At 39.0% G+C, this 18,344-nt stretch overlaps 1 protein-coding gene across 3 annotated transcripts in view; it reads left to right on the top strand.

The window, feature by feature from the left end:
• Nucleotides 1-18,344, top strand: part of LOC140699645 (trafficking protein particle complex subunit 9-like) — a 193,253-nt gene that overhangs the window by 104,875 nt on the left and 70,034 nt on the right. The window contains exons 1-3 of one of the 3 annotated variants that reach the window (XR_012077890.1): nt 318-552; nt 1,882-2,003; nt 3,031-3,167. Coding sequence is in view for 1 of the 3 variants with exons in the window: in XM_072972262.1 (XP_072828363.1) it covers nt 9,804-9,930 (127 nt within the window). In the remaining 2 variants the exon portion in view is untranslated. Of the gene's footprint in view, nt 1-317; nt 553-1,881; nt 2,004-3,030; nt 3,168-9,803; nt 9,931-18,344 lie in introns of those variants that run through there. The other 2 variants (XR_012077891.1, XM_072972262.1) reach the window with 2 other exon arrangements.

Raw genomic sequence — 18,344 nt, 5'->3', positions numbered from 1 at the left:
GAAATAACAATTAATATGTTGCAACACTCTCCCTAGAAACTTGATGTGTCTGTGCTTTTCAGGTTCCAATTTAGGAAAATGTAAATGCACTCTTGTTTTTAAATAGTCCTTTTTCACTAGATATTTGTTTTCTTCTTTATAGTCAAAATATTTTTTTCCCAATGAATGAATCGGTTTGCATGTTTTAAAAAATACCTTACTTTTTATATTTCTTATTCTAACAGGTATATTCATTGTACAGAATTTAGAAAATAAGGATAAACACAATTATAACTTAAAAATGGCCTCTAATCTCACCTGGAGATACAGTTGTAAGGTTTGAAATTGAGAATTACAAGTCCTCTCAAATTGTTCTTCTATTTCAACTACGGTTTGGTTACTGAGATCCTCGAATTCCCATATGAATTGTAGCAGCAGATAGTCAGTTTCTGCAGAGCAACCCACTGGGATTGTGATCGAGTCAACGTTGAATATATGGATCGCTCTGGGGAGCACTGCCATCCCAAGAATGCTGTCATTTGATCCAGGAATGTGCGTGGTGTGTCTGTCCAGGTATTTAGGTCTTCTTTAATTTTTTTTCAGCATTGCATAGAGTTTACATTGGATTATTTTACTATATTTTTTGCCTTTATACTGAGGACAAGTGTGCAAGGTACCGGGATCAGAAGTGTATTGGAGCTCCGCAACTTGCTGCCACCGGATGCTGTGCTCTTGCTTTGCCCACTGTACAATGTTGCACAAAATAGGACCTAAGTAACTTTCTCTTGAAAGAATGATTATATGATTGCTGGATGATGCTTGAGAGTCCTTGTGATGATGTCTTTTTCCCAGAATTTCCCCTCTTCTTAACTATGCCCTTTCTCTTCCTTTCCTCCAGCCTGTGTTTCAGCCTGCCTGTGGCATTGATTTTCCTTGTCTGTGGACTCTTCCTTTCACTAGTTCGTGATAATGTTACATGTGAGATGTGGAAACTTGCTAGATGTCAAGAAAGAGCAAATCCATTGTATGCTAATATTTTTAGAGTGTGTTATTGTTTTATCGATTGAAATTAAATCAGGCTGACCCATTGAGCCATCCCCTGAGCTCTTTTTGCCTTCCTACAGGTGATACTGTTCTCGTTGCTACATGTGCCCTTCCCCCAGACTTGGTTTTGGAGTTGAGTATGTCACCATCACTGGAGCCCTCTCTTTAAATGATGAAGAGAACATTTGCTCTTTCTCCCTGTTTGGGGACTTGGATGAGATGAGGTAACAGATAAAGAATGGAGCCCCACCTCATTCTGACCCCCGCTCTTTCCGTTCCTTTCTCCAGGGGAAGAGTACAATACAAAAATATAAAGATTGTGAGCTAATGAGATAGACAAGACAACCGATCATTTATTAAATACCCTTTCATGCCAGAAACAAATGTATTATACACACAAAAAGCACATAAAATACGGTAGTACTTTGGTTACAAACGTGGGTCCGAGTTCAAGTCCGGGTCTGGAGTGACAAGTCCTGTGAGATGGAGAATTGGTGGGTCGGCTTAGCCTCTCCTGGACTTGTTTTCTGTCCTGCAGAGATGGGGCTCGCTAGGCGTCCCTCCCCCGTAGAGGTGCTGAGGGCTGTAAAAGACGCGTGTAGGCAGACCGAGTACAGCTGCTCTTTCCTTGTAAGTGCAGGATAGCATAGCTTTTGCGGTGACGGCTTTATGACCACACCGTGTAGACTCTCAGTGCTCCAAAGGGATGCCTTGCGGATTGGAGATGGGATTCTCACTTCTGTAAATACCCAAGGATTGTGTTATTGGGCCTTGCTGATTTGACTCTATTCTTTAGAAAGTACATAATGTAGATATATTTTTCAAACATGCATGCTTTTTTTCTTTTATTATTTATAGTTCTACCCTCTCATCTCTTGGTGTGACTTTTCATGGAATCCAGGAAACAGTCCTAAGCTACCTGCCTCTTCACACTTCTCCGTGGTGGTTTCCTTCCCTGACTAGAAGAGGGTTTTGCATAGGTAATTTTGATTGCTCCCCTTCTCTTGGAGACTCTCTGTTTGTCTGCCCATCTCTCACCTGTCCTTCTGTCCATTTCTCTACCCACTCATTCTTCTGACTTGTTCCAAGAAGCATTTCAGGCAGCTTACAGAAGAACAGATACCAAATAAACACGTGAGAAAATGGGGCCAAGTTCATACAGTGAGGCTAGGAGTTGAGCCTGTGTGAGATTTGCAGGCGTGAGACACACGCCTCTGCCTTGTGACTTATAAGATAGACAGCATCAATGTGCCTGAAGCTCCCAGCAGACACAGGGAAACAGGGTTTGTGGAAGATGCTCATTGGCTGTGAAATAAATAAGTGGCTTAGTAGAAGCCCAGCTTTTCCAAATACTAAGGATTAGGAGAATATTTTAGTGTCTTCCAAAATCAAAGTATTGCATCTTTTCTTTTTCAGAGTTTTATGTATAGTTGGTTTACATTCTATACCTGGAAATTTCTCCAAAACTTCTGCCCACGTGAGTCCCATGACTCGGGAATGGGGTGGTTCTGCTCATTGACGGGTGTTGGCCAGAAACGGAAAATGGCAGCCTCAAAGGAGCCTGGGATTTATCACTTATGTTTTTTCAGTGCTGTAGATTTCAGAAAATGCTTTCACCGTTTCTCTCCATCTGAGGCAGCAGCGTGCTCTCTTACCAGCATCAGAAGCTCAGGGCTACGGGATGGTGGGGTTTGACTGCACTGACGTGAAGACAGCTGAGCTAGTCACTGCAGGTTTGGTGCTTTCACGTAGTGCATTTCATGTTCTTTAATTGGTTTCAACAAGTAGTTAATTAACTGAGTTAATTAACATTTAATAAATATGATGCTTTGTTGAAAAGACAGTCATAGGCAGAATATAAGTTGTGAACACTTTAAAAACGGTTTCATTACTGAAATTTCAGTAGGGAAGATTCAGTTTATCTTATTTACGCCTCTCTTTAAAAGTAACAAAGAAACAAGACAGAAAAAGCAGAGGATGATTTCTATTCTTCCTCTCGGCTTGCAGGTGCCTTCACCTCCAGTGGCATCCATCCAGACATCAGCACTGACACTGGCCGTGCTCAGAATTGCCTCAGCCCTGAAGACACAACTGACAAATAGAAGGGGGGGCGCCCTGTTACAGGGGGTGCTGTCACTTTGTGGGTAATTATGTAACTGCGTGGTGTTATTCAGGATTGCCCTTTCTACACTGCGTGACGGTGCTGTGGTGTCTCCTAGTTATTTGTTTCTGTAAGTACTCGTGTGTTTTTTCCAATGTGTGGTACTAGACATCAAAAAATGCTTTTTTCAGGTGAAAAATAGTGTGTATTTAATATAAAAGTCTGAAAAAAGTGTCAAAAGTGTCTATCTTGTTCCCAGTACTCAGAGATAATAATTAACACTTTAAAATCTATTTTCTGTTCTTTTCATCAGTGTGTATTACCTCTGTCATAAAAACCAGCGAGCACTGTGTGCCTGTTTACTGTATGGAGACCTCCATTTTCCATTCGGCTTATTACACATTTTGCTACAATATTCTATCTCCACTGGCATGATTTTTAATGACCAGTATAGCATTCTGTCTTGTGGAGGCATCGTCCATTTTACTTTGGACTTAAATAAACTTTTAAACTCCAAGTATACTTAACTGAAATACTGAAAAGAGAACTGTGGTGGTACCGAAAGTCCCCTACTTCCCTTCCCCTTATTTCCAGAGAGTAAAAACTGCTGACAATGTGGAGTATGTATTTCATGACCTTTATGCCTATGTCATATATATATACACATACATCACGAATATGAGAAATCTATGTATATGTGAGTGTATATAAGCTTTATTGAAAAATAAGGCCATACTATATGTTTTCTGCAGCTCGGTTTATTCACTCAGGTATATATCATTGACTTCTTCCCCCTCTAGACTCACCCAGTCCTTTCAGATAGAGTAGAGGGTTTTCCTGATGTGCAGGTTTATTCTCTTGTGTAAGGACACCTTTCGTGGGAGAGTACTGTGGACAAGGCCTTGGACCACGCCGAAACGCCGGAACTTAAGTGCCCACAGCTCGCCATGATTTACCGCATCATTGTCTTGATGGTAGACACTTAAGTTTTCTCCATCTTCCACTGTCAGAAAGGGTGTTTGACTGGAATCCTTCTTATAGAAACATTCCTGTGATCTTGTATGAGTATTTCTCTAGTTAAAGTTTCTGGAAATTTAGTCCTTGGATGTGACAACTTCATAAATCACAGGCTCCTTTCAAGTAAATCTAGAAATTCCTTCTCCTGTGGGGAATGAAAAGATGTAGAATAACTTATGTAACCAATTCTCTATCGCTGGATATGATTTCACTTCAGCTTTTCTTCCCACCAATGTAAACAGTGCTGTGTAAATGCTCTGATGAGTACATCTATTTGAACTGATTTTTTCTAAATGAAACAATTCCTAAAAGTGGAGTTCAGCCTGTGTGTACACACGTTTTTCAGAGTTTACATATCCATTGACATGTCGTCCTCCAAAAGATTGCTCACAGTTTGTTCTCTCAAAGATGGACACTAGCTAGAATATCTTTTAAAAATATGTGCCAATATGATGAGCAAAAGTGCTTTTTCATTGTTTTAATTTACACTTGATGACCAGTGAGGTATTGAGCATTTTTCATTCATTAGCCATCTGACTTTTAAAAAGTGAATGATCTCTTTTGTCCGTTGAACACATTTAAGTGAGGGAGCTTCTCGTTGCTTTGTGACAGCTCTATGTATATTATGAACATTAACCCCTTGTCTTCATCAAGATGTATCAGAGAGCTTTTCCTTGTAATTTTTTGCCTTTCATTTTGTTCAGTAGGTTCATTTTTGTTGTGGCCCAAAATAATCTTAAGATAGTAAATGTCTTCTTTTTGGGTTTTATTCTTGATATTATTCTTAGAAATGCTTTCTTATAATGGTATAAATTTCTTCTGTAGGTTTTTTTAATCTCTAAGATGGAGATGATAATGGTACTTGTTATAGTGAGGAGAAGTTGAATTAATATGAGCAAAGAATTATATTCGCTGTTATTAGTACTTTCTAATATTCACATCACTTTCTGTAATTTTTCTTGCGGTCAATATGACTGGAATAGAATTTGTTCTTTCCAGGGGATTCTCTGATTGTCCCAAGACAATTATTGAATTCATACTTTGCTTTTTAACTTGAAATCCCACCTGTAAAGAATACTTATGTACACTAGAGTCTCTTTTTGAGCTCATGGTTTATTTCTGTCAATCTTACTTTCTTACTCTAGCACTATATCTTACATATTGTAAAAATTTATTTAATATCTGACAGTGCGATTTTTTTGATTCTCTTTACCATCCCAAATTTTCTTGGCTAGTATTATGACTTTATTATTCCTGAAGAATTCTAATATAATTTTTCAAGTTAAAAAAAAAAGAAGTGTTGTCATGGGATTTTTTAGTAATTTTGAATTATCTTTAGGAGAAGGTACATTTTTTCAAAACTGCTTTCCTCCATACAAAATGTTGATGTCTCTACTTTCACACCTCTTACTTTACCCCTCAGTACAGTCCTGTACTTTCTCCATGTACAACATGGGCATTGTTTTTGAGTTTATTCCAGATTATTGTTGATGATTTTGTTAATTTTTTAAGTGAGAATTTTTTGCTATTATATTTTTTAACTGTTAAAACTGACACCTAGGAAGGAAGATTCGGTTTGTAAATACTCACTTTGTGACTTCTCATTTAAAATTGTAAGTTTTAAGTACTTGTTACAGAATCCTTTCTTTTCTGTTTTTAAAAATTTGTTTCAAAGATTCTCAAAATGGTCATAGCAAAGTAGTATAGGTGAGGAGACAGATGGAGAGAGGTAGTGTGGCTCATGTACAAACTGTGAGCACTTTCATGGCTGCGTTTACGTTGGAAAAGCTGCTGAAGAGTCCAGGATAAACCAGGGGTGGCTTTGTATGCAGTTGAAAGCCAGCTTTCCTGCCTGGTGAAGCCTGGTGGGCATGGCAGGTAGATGATCAAGGTCGAATGGAGGTTATTGGCTGCACAGAGCGCTGTGTCTGAGAACTGGAGAATATCACCATGGGAAATGCTTGGTGCCAGGAACAATGCAGAGGAGCTGGGGACCCTGTGTGTTAAGGATTTTCCAGCCCTGGGAGTGGGAAGATCAGACTCTGCATTCAGATCTGAGTTTGAATTCATCCTCTTTAGTTTACTTGTCCTCTGACTTTGGTCAAGCTATATACCCTCTTTCACTTCCTGTTTTCTTATCTCTCAAAATAGGAGAATTACAGCCTGCTGCTAGATTGTTTGGTCAGGTTAAATAATTAGTGTCTATAAGATGCCACGTACAGTCACAAGCTCAGTGAGAAATGGGCTGTCGGCTGTTCTTCTGCAACTCAGTGCTTGACAAGACATGGGGGAAAGCCAGTCCCTAATTTGTGTGTGATGCAAGTAGGAACAGAATTAATGACTTGCCTTTCCCTAGCAGTACTCTTACAGCTTTGCTTCATTTACTTCTTTCCTCCTTTCCTTTCCCCTTTCCCATCCTCCACCAAAAGAGCCTGAGACTCTCTCAGAATACTAGATTCAAATTAATTTAAAGGTTGGCTCATCCCCATGAAATGATAGTAACATAAAGAAAATCTGTGCACATCCCAGAATACATTGTATTTGATTTACACACACACGCGTGCACACACACACACACACAATCAGCCTCCCTCCCACTTGCAGAGGGAGAAGGACCACTTTTTCTGAGTTTTCACTCACTGAGCGTGAGAACAGTGTCTCTTACACAGACGTTCACCAGGCTTCGTGCATGATGTTTTTAATTGAATTTCGGCTTTGTAGCCATAGATATAGTCTCCTAATAGAAGAGAGAAAGTGGAGACATAGACATTCTGCTGAGATATTGGTGTCATCATATTTTAGTTGGAAAGGACTTAAGACAGAATAGAGTCGTAATATTTTATGGGTGAGAATCCATGATGTTGTAACTTGGACAAGAACTTGGACCTTCTGCCATCTTGTCCACAAGGGTGAAGAGGCAACTGGGCAGGGAATGGTAGGGATCCTTCTTGCTTGAGTTCCATGTTCTTGCTAGTTTTCATTGCTCAGCTGCCTTTAGTTTATGTCCATGAGGCCTCTCATGGGAAGGTCACTCTGTCCTAATAGATTGAGTTTCTTATCAGCAAAAAGCTCTGGACCCACTCATATTTCCCAGAGTTTTCTGCTGACCTGCTGACACTTTATATAATTGAGACCTAAGAAACTACTGAATATAAAATACTTATTGTTATTGTTTGCCCTCGAGTTCCATAGGAATGGGGTGCTGTCTCAGGCTGTCTAAAGCCAGATCCGAACAAAGATAGGGTGACAGGTTGTGCTGCTGTTTCTCCACAGTCGAAGGGGATTACCACCTTAGCTTTATATTCAAGGCAGATGAGTTCAAATCTTGCCTTTACCAGTTATTATCTTTGTGAATTTGGGGAGAAACTGTACTTTTTTGTGTCCAAATTTGTTTATCTGTAAATAAGTTCAGTATTTATTTTAAGGTTTCTGTTTTAGAATTGAATGAGCTAATTCCCTCATTTATACCTAAAATAGCGATCGCATGGTTCTATGCTGGTGCCTTGGTAGTTGATTACTAAGGGACACGGCAGTGAGAATGGGGGTGGGGGGCCCCTGGATAATAGAGCTTATATTCCAGGATATGCTTGTAAAAGACTGGATGTGCAGTGGATTTTTAGTAAATATCTACTCCTTTCCTAATCTGCATTGATTGTGTATATATCTTTATACTAATATATGAACAATTTTTATTGCAATTTAAATATCTTTGTAGTATTTACAATATCTAGCTATAAAAATACGTGAAATAAAATGATTTGAATTTATTTTCTTTTCAATAAGCAAAACAAAATAAAATAGAAAAGAAAAAAGTTTTGAAGGAGTAGAAATAATTTTATTTCTGTGGAATCAATTCCTTATAATAGGTTTTTTGTTCGTGTTGTTAAAAAGCATATAAAATTGATAGGTTGTGACATACTGGAAATGAGGAAACAGTGGAGACATACTACCTCTAAGGCAGTCAATTTGTTACCAAGTCCAAACTCATTCTGCTTGCTGCATGACAGGCCAATAAATCGGGAGATGAGATGTTGGAGTAAGGAAAAGAGACTTTATTTGAAAAGCTGGCAGGCCCAGAAAATGGCATATTGTTATCCAGTAGAACTCTCTTCCCCAGGGCAGAATTCAGTCTCCTTTTATACCAAAAAGGGGCGGGGATGTGGCTGGTTGTTGCAAACTTCTTGTTGTATGAATTGTTTGTCCTTGAAATCCTTTGTTCCTGCAGCTGTCCATGTGGGTCAAATTATGGTGCCCCCGTATAACCTCCAAAAAAAAGAAAGGTTATTCAGTATTTTACAACTTGCCATCTGTACATAAGTGTAGAAGAGCAAATATTCTTAAAGATCAGAGCCCGGAGAATAGGCCCTCCTGGATATTTCAGGCTAAAGGCAACTTTCTTTTACAAAAGGTGCAGAAACATCAAGTCTGAGCCTAGAAAACAAGGTACAGGATTAAAGCCAAACGAACACATCTAACATGGAGTGAAATTTGTTCTTTCTATTACAATTTCTTTTTCTCCCTCATAAATAATTTTACTAAGAAACATGAGTAATTTTTTTATTTTTGCTTCTTAATAAAGGACTACAACTATATTTTAGTGAGCAGGGATGCTGTGCGTGCCTTGGGGTCACAGCAAACTCTTATTGGGGATGGTCGACCCTGCAACATGCCTGATGCCCCGTGAGTGTTGGTGAGGGCCCCCTAACCAGGGGCTCTCTTCAGGAACCACCATATGGGCGTTGACCTCTGGCACCACTTTTTCAGCTGCAGGAAATTTTTTCAGATTCTATGATAGAAAAATCACTCCAGCTGGGGATAATCAGGGAATAAAGGAAGAGGAAATGGGCTTGAAGTAGAGTAGAAGAGAAGGACAGAAGCTCAGGGAGCCTGGGGGCTTGGCAGCGGGGCCTCAGGGGAGAGAGGAGCAGAGGTGTGGATGGGACCGGCTACGGAACCAGCTCCTGCTGCTTTCCCTGCACCCAAGCCACACAGCTTTTAATAGGGCCCAGGACTCTCTCCTGTCTAGATGTCACTCTGGGCAGAACCTTGAGAATCGAAGGTAAGGGGTGGGCAGCACTCACCTAGGGGGTCACTGAGGAATTTGTTCAAGTCCACATTGACTTTTCCAGTCATGTGCCTTCACCTGTTCTTTATCTCAGGATCTGAGAAGCAGAAGCAAGGAACTCAGGGAGAGATCCAGGAAGATATCTGACTGTGTTAAGAGACGACAGTCACAGTGACACTGGGAGGGAAGACACTTGCAGCAAAGTAAAATAAATTCACAACTATTGCATCAGAGCTGCATGTGTGAGAGAGCCTAAGCCTGTCTCAGAGTGCAGGGGACAAGCGGAATGGAATGGTAAAATTAACACTGACAATTGAAATTTTGTTAAATAGCCTGCTACTTTTAATTTTATCACTTCAATGTATGCAGGTGTATTTCTATGAGCATTTATAGGTTCACACAACCCCACCAGCCCCTCTTGCCCCCATGGGGGATGGGATTTCTCAAGCACAGTGCCCCTCCTGCTTGCTTGGGCCACGCTGCGGGTCCTCGCCTGGGGACGGACAGATACAGGACACTGAGTCCCCGAGGCACGGCCTGGGATACATGACAGGAACATCTGTGCTCTTGGCTGACGGCCTCCATTTCCCCCTGCAGTGTAAGAATGCCGGTGACTCAGTTAGAAGCATGCATCCAAGCCATCCTTCCGTGTCATCACCATCTAGAAGCGGTGCCTGAATCTTCTGAATTTCTGCAGAATGTGGTTTACAATCACCTTCAACAAGTGAGTGTGTGTCCTCTTTCAAGTGGAGGAATTACTGCCGTTTTCCTGGAACTTACCACTAGTCCATCTGATTTTTCTGTGCTAGGATTCAGTATGGCCTGCTAATAACTCTGCAGTCAGATCTAGAAACCCTGATGAAGAGGATTATTTATTTTCTTTCTTTATATGATAGTATTTTACCTTCAAAATTCTTAGTTTTCAGTTCTTGGAGGAATTTTTTCGGGGGTTGGAGAAACAACTTTGCTCTTACCATCTATGTTACCTTTTGCTATATGCGTCTCACCTGTCTTCTGTCACTTGTGAGGTGGTTCCATTTGTGACCCTGTCCGGGTTGTTCATAGTATAAAACATAAAATCTGTAAAAGTACAGTCCCTTTTACTCCGAAGACATTCCACAAATACTCCTTTAATCTGGGTGTGGTTTTAAGAAGACACAAACATTAGAATATATACTTGCAGGTTGCCAGTGCAAAATCCCCAAATTAATAGTCGAGCTCAACATCTAAAATCTTTCTAATGTACCATGGATTTGTATGGATAAGTGAATTAGTTTGCTAAGAACTCAATCCTCCCAAGCTGATGCGCTGCCAGATGGTGGGGCCGAGGTACGAGGGCGTGTCCTGCCCTTCCTGAGCTGATATTTTCATGGCAAAGACCTTCACCAGGTGAAGAAATTGAAGTTTCTTCTAAGAACAGTGGGTCTGAAAAGAGTCCAAAAAGCGTGGGAGTGACACAATCCCATTTGTCTCAAGTAGGGGAGAGTGGTTGTGGGGCCACTTGGGAGACTCATGAGTCCTGGTGGGCAGTGTTGTTGGCTTCAACTTGAGCGGTGGGACGGTCAGTGGGTAAAAGTGAACATATTGAAGGCATGTTTACATGGTAAAGAGGAAAGGGTCAATGCTTTCTGTGAAGGTAGGATGGAGTAAGGCCCAGGTTTCTGGGTGGATTAATGAGTTAAATAATGGTCCTGCTGTGTTCTGAGGAGGGAAAGCTGCAGAGGGAGTTCTGGGGGAAAACTGATGAGTTCAGCTGTTGGTAAAGTGAAAGGCTCTTAGATGCGTGGTCTGGGAGCTCTGGTAAGAGCCAATAGTGAGTAGGGGGCGGGGAGAGAGACTTTCAAATCATTTTGTCTTGTGAATATACATATAAGAATGAGTAATGACACAACCCCTCTATATTCTGGATTTAAAAGCCAGTAACATTTTGCTATATTGACTGCAGGGGTTCTTAATTTTTTAATAGAAATAAAATAAATAGAAACAAAATAGTGGAGTTAATGAATATCTTAGAGTTGATGTGTGCCCTTGTATGTATTTTCATACCTCATCTGTTTATAAACATAATCTACAAAAAGTTAACTTGCTTAGCATAAGAGTTAAACAGAGGGACGTGACACACTCTGTTGGTGGTTCAAGTTGATTTCTTAGGCAAATTATGTAGCCTCTCTCTGCCTTAGTTGCATCTTCTGTGACGGCCCCCGGGCCCCTCATCACAGCTTATTTCCTAGACTAGATGTTGGGAGGGAGGCTGCTGAAGGGAGTAAGAGGTGGCAACTGCTAGGGTCACTGAAGAGAGAGACAAAAACAGATTAAAGCCGAGAAACTGAGTGCTAATACCCTCAAAGGAGAAAGAATTCCTCAGTTTTTTGAGCCACTTAGCGTAAGGGAAAGAAAATCATGTGGATCCAAAGCTCTTGAGCATATGAGTATTGTGGGTGGGAGGGTTTCATCAGAAAAGGGTTGAGAAAAGGCCTTTTGGTTTCCCTTTACGTTTCCAGTAAGGATGAGGCACAGAAGAAAAACCACCCGCTTCACTGTAGAAGGTGCTGTTTTGTGAGAAACTGACCAAAGGTTGGAAACCAGTCATCAGTGGTGCTGGCAAAAGAAGAGACTTCTGGATTGGGTGGGGCACTTGCTGTGACTTCCAGGTGACCTGCTGGCTGGGGGCTGTGAGGCGGGCAGTAGGTTTGCAGTGTGACCTGGGCATAATCTCTGGCATTGAGGCTGCTGTTCTGACTAGCAGAGCTGGGCAGACACCGTCCTAATGGGGCTGCTCGAGATGAGGTCTGGGACACCTGCCGTGCTGAGGGTGAGAGGAGAGCTCTCCTGAGGTTGTGTCCCTGTGAAGATTAGAAACGTCCTCCTGCAGGGGAGGAAGAGCCTCTGAGCAGCATGCCAGATGCACAGGCAAGACCAGCCTGAGCATGGAGATTTCAGGAAGCCGGAATTCATACAGGCCCGAACAGCCTTGTTCCTGAGAAACTGGAGGGAAAAGATGCTGCAAAAGCATGCTAAGTTCAGACACTGTGGTGTGTCATGAGTGATAGGAAAAGACTGTTCAGGCAGCCACGAGAGAACCCTGTGGGTGTCCCAGTTGGGCGTCACACAGGAGGGAGGAGCAGAGTTATATACTGTGTCACTTATTAGCTGTGTGACTTTGAGCAATATCACCCCACCTCTCTGTATATATATCTACATCTGTAAAGTGACACAGTGACAAGCTCGTGTCATCAGAATGCTTAGTTTAGCTCTGATCCCCTTTGTCCAGTCCTGTCAGTGCTGCCCTGCAAGGTTCTGCAGCGGCTGCTCTTGCCCTGCGATGGGAGGGCGTAGAAGGGCATTGTAGCACCCGAGGGCAGGAAGGGGTTGCTTTAAAAGCAGACATGTAGCCTCCTGCAGCTGCAGACCTGCAGGCAGTTTGGTTTATATTCTTGGAGAGGACTTTGGAGGCCTTTGCATTGACTTAAGACATGTTTTCCCTTGGGGACCGGATTTGCCTTTGCAGATTATTGTTGAAGATTTGGGCTTCTGGCAAAGCTGTTTTCAGAGATGGGTATATACGTAAAATATCATATAAAATAAAATGATTTATTTAACGTGTGCGACTTTGCAGCTGTTGGGAACAGCTCTGTTGGCCTGGTCTCCATGGAGGACACCAAGGATCAGCAGAGCATGCGGGAGGGAAGGCAGACTGCAGTGTTTCTGCGGGGGGTTCTCCCCAGCATGGTGCTCTGCTGAGTTGACTCTTCTCTGAGTTTGGTTGCCAGAGGAGCAGACAGCAAAGTAATGAGTTCTGGAGGGATTGTATAATGACAGGAAGAAATAGGAACCTGGAGATTTTCCGGACTAAAACACGCTTTTGGTTCCTGATTCAGTGTGTTCCATTACAGAATTGATGAGTTGTGTCTATTCTGGAACGTCATTGAAATAAACGTTCAGCCTAAATGTTAAGGGCTTTGATTTATTTGGCTGGAGGACTCGAGCCGGGATGACAGCATCTCAGATCACTCTGAGGGACTGCCCCCAGGAGGTAGGGGAGGAGCTAGGATATATAGAATCTTTACAACAAAGACCAGGTAATTGGAACAATAAAATTTTGCTTGTTATCTAAAGAAAACCAGATATCTCAAGTTCAAGTATTTACTGCTTTTCTATGTATGGTGGGAAGCAAACATTTGGGTCATTGAATTCATTCCTTTGGCAAGCACCTGGCTATCTAGGGCCAGTATCCTGTCCTTTCTTGCTCTGAGTCTGCTCGGAGGGCACCACTTTGAGTGGTTGAGAGGCCGGGCTGCAGGCATGTTCGCTGGGGGTTGGCAGCAGCCGCTTTTGACTTGGATTCAGCATTCTTTGTTTACTGACATGGTTGCAGTATTTTCATGCACATTGTAGTATTTTCATTCACAGTGTTCCCCCTTGGTCCTAAATTCGACCAATATTTTGAGAGACATTTCATGACTAATTTTGTCCCACGGTGCTAGGATGGCTCATTCCAAGTTCAGGTGAAAAATCTTCTGAGTTGCCATTCAAGGTGTTAGTTTTTTTATCAGGCCCTGTTGATACTAAAAGTTCTCTGGATCACCTGTCTTACTAGTCTATTATGATCCAGGAAGTGTTTAACCTTCTTTGCTCATTTCCATACCTAGAATCACACTATTATATTTATTTTATTCAGGGTTATAAATTTTATCTGTTTCTTCAAGATGTTTAGCCATCATCAATCTTGTGGGCCTAGTTACACATTGGGAAATGTAACAGACAACAATTTTATAAAATAGACAGGATATAAGTAATAAAGCTAGTAACGTTAATAAAGTCATGAGTAAGAATTTAATAGTCGAGTTGTATTTTTGGGTTAAAATTTTGCTTGTGTTTCTGAGTTTGATCCTATGAGAAAGTTCATATTTATGGTCAGGGTCAGGGCAGGTATTAATTGGCCAGGTGAAATCTCCCACCTTGTAAGATCAACAGTGGCCTAAACAGAACTATAATTTCTTTTTAGAATAACGTTTCTGAGGGCTATCTAGTTAGAGCCTTGGAGTAGGGAAACCCACCAAGGTAACACAGAAGTACTAGACATAGGTAATTTATCATAAACTTAACAAGTGGAGTAGTTCATAATCAAAGGTTGGAGAAATTATCAAAGTAATTTTTATACAGTCCTGGTCCGGTGTCTTGGGTCAGCTGTCTGGCTCAGATGTCGTCTTCTTCTCATCCTGGTCTGGAAGCTTTTTCTCCATTTGGGCATTGTTTTAAGGTGAGCAGCGCTCTATAGGCCAGTGCACTGCAGGGGATGTTTCAGATAGGAAATTAATCCGAGACTCCGTTTCCTTCAGCTTTGGTTTGTATGGTCTAGTTAAGAGTACCTGAAAAAGGGTCCTTCCATTCAGGTTGGAGACAGTTCTTTAAGTCATGCCTGTTGCAGTATGTATAATCCCCTGGCTGCAGGTCATGGGGCATTGGAACTTTACCCAAGGATAGATTACTGAGCTTCAGAGACAAACCTAGAGTATTCTTTTCATAATTCAATTAAACTGTACAGTAAAGTGACATAACAGCAAGGAATGATCTGGGAAGTGTCTTAGTAAATATGGACCTCAATTAACAAAACTAGAATTTAATATCCACTAAAATATAATTTTTTTCTCTCTAAAGTTACCCTCAGTTTTCTCAAATATAGCCAAATCAAGATTAATTTCTTTACAAGTTAAATCTGATTATTTGATCATATAGGCTTTTTAAATTGACTGTGTTGGAAGTTTTAACACGGAGTCTCAGGGTAGAATGTTAATAAGGTTTTCTAAGACCAAGAAAGCCACGTCAAGGCTTTTCATGAATTTTTGCCTTACAGATTTAGGTAAATTCTTTTCTCTTTAAAATCCTTAAAATACCTTTATACTCCTATATCTCTTAGGAGATGATCTCTCTAATTTGTCTGAAAGAGCCACTGGGGACCTAAGTATTTTTAGTCTTTTGAGGGATCAGATAGAGAGAAAAGATAACTGTTCCATGTCTGTATACATAGGTATAATTTATCAAATTGCTGTGAACCATAACTAGCTTAAGGAGAAGTGATTCTTTATGTCTTGGAAACAGGTTAAAAGCCAGTAGTATTTGAAACAAAATCAAAAATTATAACCATATTCACCAGGTTACTCAGTCCCATGTAACTAATTCTTTTAATGAGAGTTTTCATTAGAACTTTAAAATTTCTTACCCAGTTTAGTTCAGTGCTGTAGTTTGAAATTTATTAGAAATCAGTAAATCTCCTTGAAGAGAAAGCATTTTGCAAAACCATCAGAAGAAAACAATTAACTGTCTATAAATGATAAAATATTTAAAAGCATGGTTAAACACTGTTACACTATAATCAATAAAGAAACCTGTTCACTATACCCATAATTATCACTGGTAACATTTCAGATAAACCAGAATTTTAGGGAGTCCATATAATTTCTACAATACCTATATTAATAATATTTCTCATTCAATATAACCTTAGAAGTTTTATGATTCATTTGACAATTCCATGTTATTTAAAATGCCAAATGAAACTTTATAGTTAAAAATCTCTCTTTGGGATGTTTCAGGGGCCTTCTGTAGCATCCCAAACTTAACTAGAGATTAAAAGAATTTTAATTAATTAAATTAATTTTAATGTAATTAATTATAATTTTATATTTGGGGAGCTTTTTGAAAGATTTCAGAACACTTGATCAGATAAACATATAGATCACTGTAAAGTAGTACTAATTCATTAACAAGAAAATATGTCAAAGGTAAAGGCAGAACAGGTCAGCTAAGAGGTATAAGAAGTTTTACAATCTGTTACTGAAGGTGGATTAATATTTTAAGAAAATTTTTTCCTCTTAACAGAGAGAAAACCAAATCTAATCTTGTACCAGCTTACTTCTAAGATTCATTTACGTTGCCCAATTTGATTCTAAACTTAGCCAATTCTGACCTCGTACAAAACTTTCCTCAGGGTTCCTTTTCCACAAGCCTTCCACAGCTTTCTATACTTATATTAGTGTGTCCCTTATTTTGTCTTCCATTCAGAAGTAACCAGCTTCAGGAGAAAGTCACTATTTTTCATTAACAAAGTATAATTCCATTCTTACATCTTCCTTTACACATTTATATTACTTTCCTAGGATACTGAGATCATTCCCTTACTAATAGAGACCATTTCTGTGTGGCACCAACCATTGATTAATATTTCTAAACACCTTTAGTTTCACTGTAAGAGGAAGTTAAATGTTAAGTAATTCATATTTCAATCTTATTTTATCTGACAATGGCATAGATATTTAATAAAATCTTGTCATTTAACTTAATTTAGCACAACTCTAGAATTTAAAGATATCAAACATTTAGAGATTATTTTAAGCATACATTTTAAAAATATATTTTAATTATTTACCCAAAGCTCTCATCTCATTTGCATTTAATTTACTTAAAATTTTACCACAGCACATTACTGTTATTTTTTTTTGACAAATCTGCAACAGATATAACAGGATCTTATTTGACTTTCATTAAACCTAGGTACAGTAAAGGTATTATACATAATATTGATGACTTTAAAGATGTCTATATTAATTAGAACATACTTAAACTAAACAATAACAAATATTATCTTAATATTGAATATTTTCCAATTCACATGACGCTGAAAGTCAATTTGTTAAGTTTTTATTATAAAAATACTTAATGTTTAAGCTCGTATATTTTTACATCAATTAAGCAGAGCTCTTTGACTTTGAATTTTTTTTTTTAGCAGTAGAAATATCTCACTTCTATAATCTGTACGCAGGCTTATAAAAAGACAAAAGCTAGAGATCTCATAGATTCACTTAAAAACTTACTTATAAGATATTTATAATAATAGTTGGAGTAAGCTGAATTTGCTTGCTCAAATCACTAAGGCTTACTATTTATGAAACAGATAGTTAAGATTTCTTCACAAAGTCTGAAGGACCCGTCAGAGTTCTGAGTTCTAAAATGCCAAAAATTTCTTGGCCTCAAGTTTTATTTCGTTGAGCTAATTAAGCTCAGTCCTAGGTCACTGTTTGTTGTATTTATATTTCTGATCTTCAAGACAAAGACACTCTCTTCCATGTCCCCAGAGAACTGCTCTGTCACCCAGACCCAATTTTATCTCCTTAATTGGCATTTTTGTATCAGTGAGAAGAGCTGTAAACAAAGAATTCCATGTAATAAAACTTTAAGGTTTTCTTTATTATGTCTTCCAAAGCTTGCATAAGGCATTTATTAAGGTCTCTTTTCCTTGAGTTATAAGTTAAACCCAGGGTAAACCTATATTTTTTTATTAGCCACTCAAATTAGTTTTTAGTTTTACGTTATATTGGATGGCTCATGTAACTATATTGGTTTCCTTTAATTTGTTCAATTAATATTTTCAGAGGGACAGATATATGCCCAGCCTTATAATACCAAGAAGGGGAAGCGTTTTTCCACTGAAACATATCTATCCCACAACATAAGCAAAAGGTTTATACAAAGACCATTTAAATATACCAATTTCACAAACTTTTATCTCAATTTTATTAAATCTTATAACTTTAATTTTTATATTTATTAAGTTTAATCAATAATTCTTATTTCTAGAAGGAGTGCCAGAAAACTTTTTTTTGTGTGTTTGCATTATATATAATTTTATAGAAGTCTCTAGGATGCCCAAGTTTCAGCCAAAGAGCTTAGGCCCTTCTCGATTTTTAATTTCATTAATTGGTCTGTTGTCCCAATCATTGATCAAGTATTTCAGTCTACATATAAATATATTTTAAACTGTGGTAAATAAAACGGACTTGTTTAAAGTTTATTGTTGGGGGGGAGTAGGTGATCTCTTTGGCCCTTTTTTTTTTTAACTTTACATAGTGTAGTATCAAAACCCTGTATGTAAATCCAAAAATGTCCATTTTATTTATCTCATTCAAAATAACCATATAAAAATATTTATCGTTTTGGGATAAGCTACTTATGTGTTTTTTCGACATTTTTACAATCAATTTTCCAGTTATTCAACCTACATAACATTAATTATTCTAAGTTTTTATTAGCATCCCTAGAAACATTTATCAGAAAGGAAAAACACAAATGTAGCTTTTCAAA

Source organism: Vicugna pacos, chromosome 11 (genome assembly GCF_048564905.1).
Source record: "Vicugna pacos chromosome 11, VicPac4, whole genome shotgun sequence".
In the NCBI taxonomy this organism is placed as follows: Eukaryota; Metazoa; Chordata; class Mammalia; order Artiodactyla; family Camelidae; genus Vicugna; species Vicugna pacos.
This window is presented reverse-complemented; position numbering and strand designations above follow the sequence as displayed.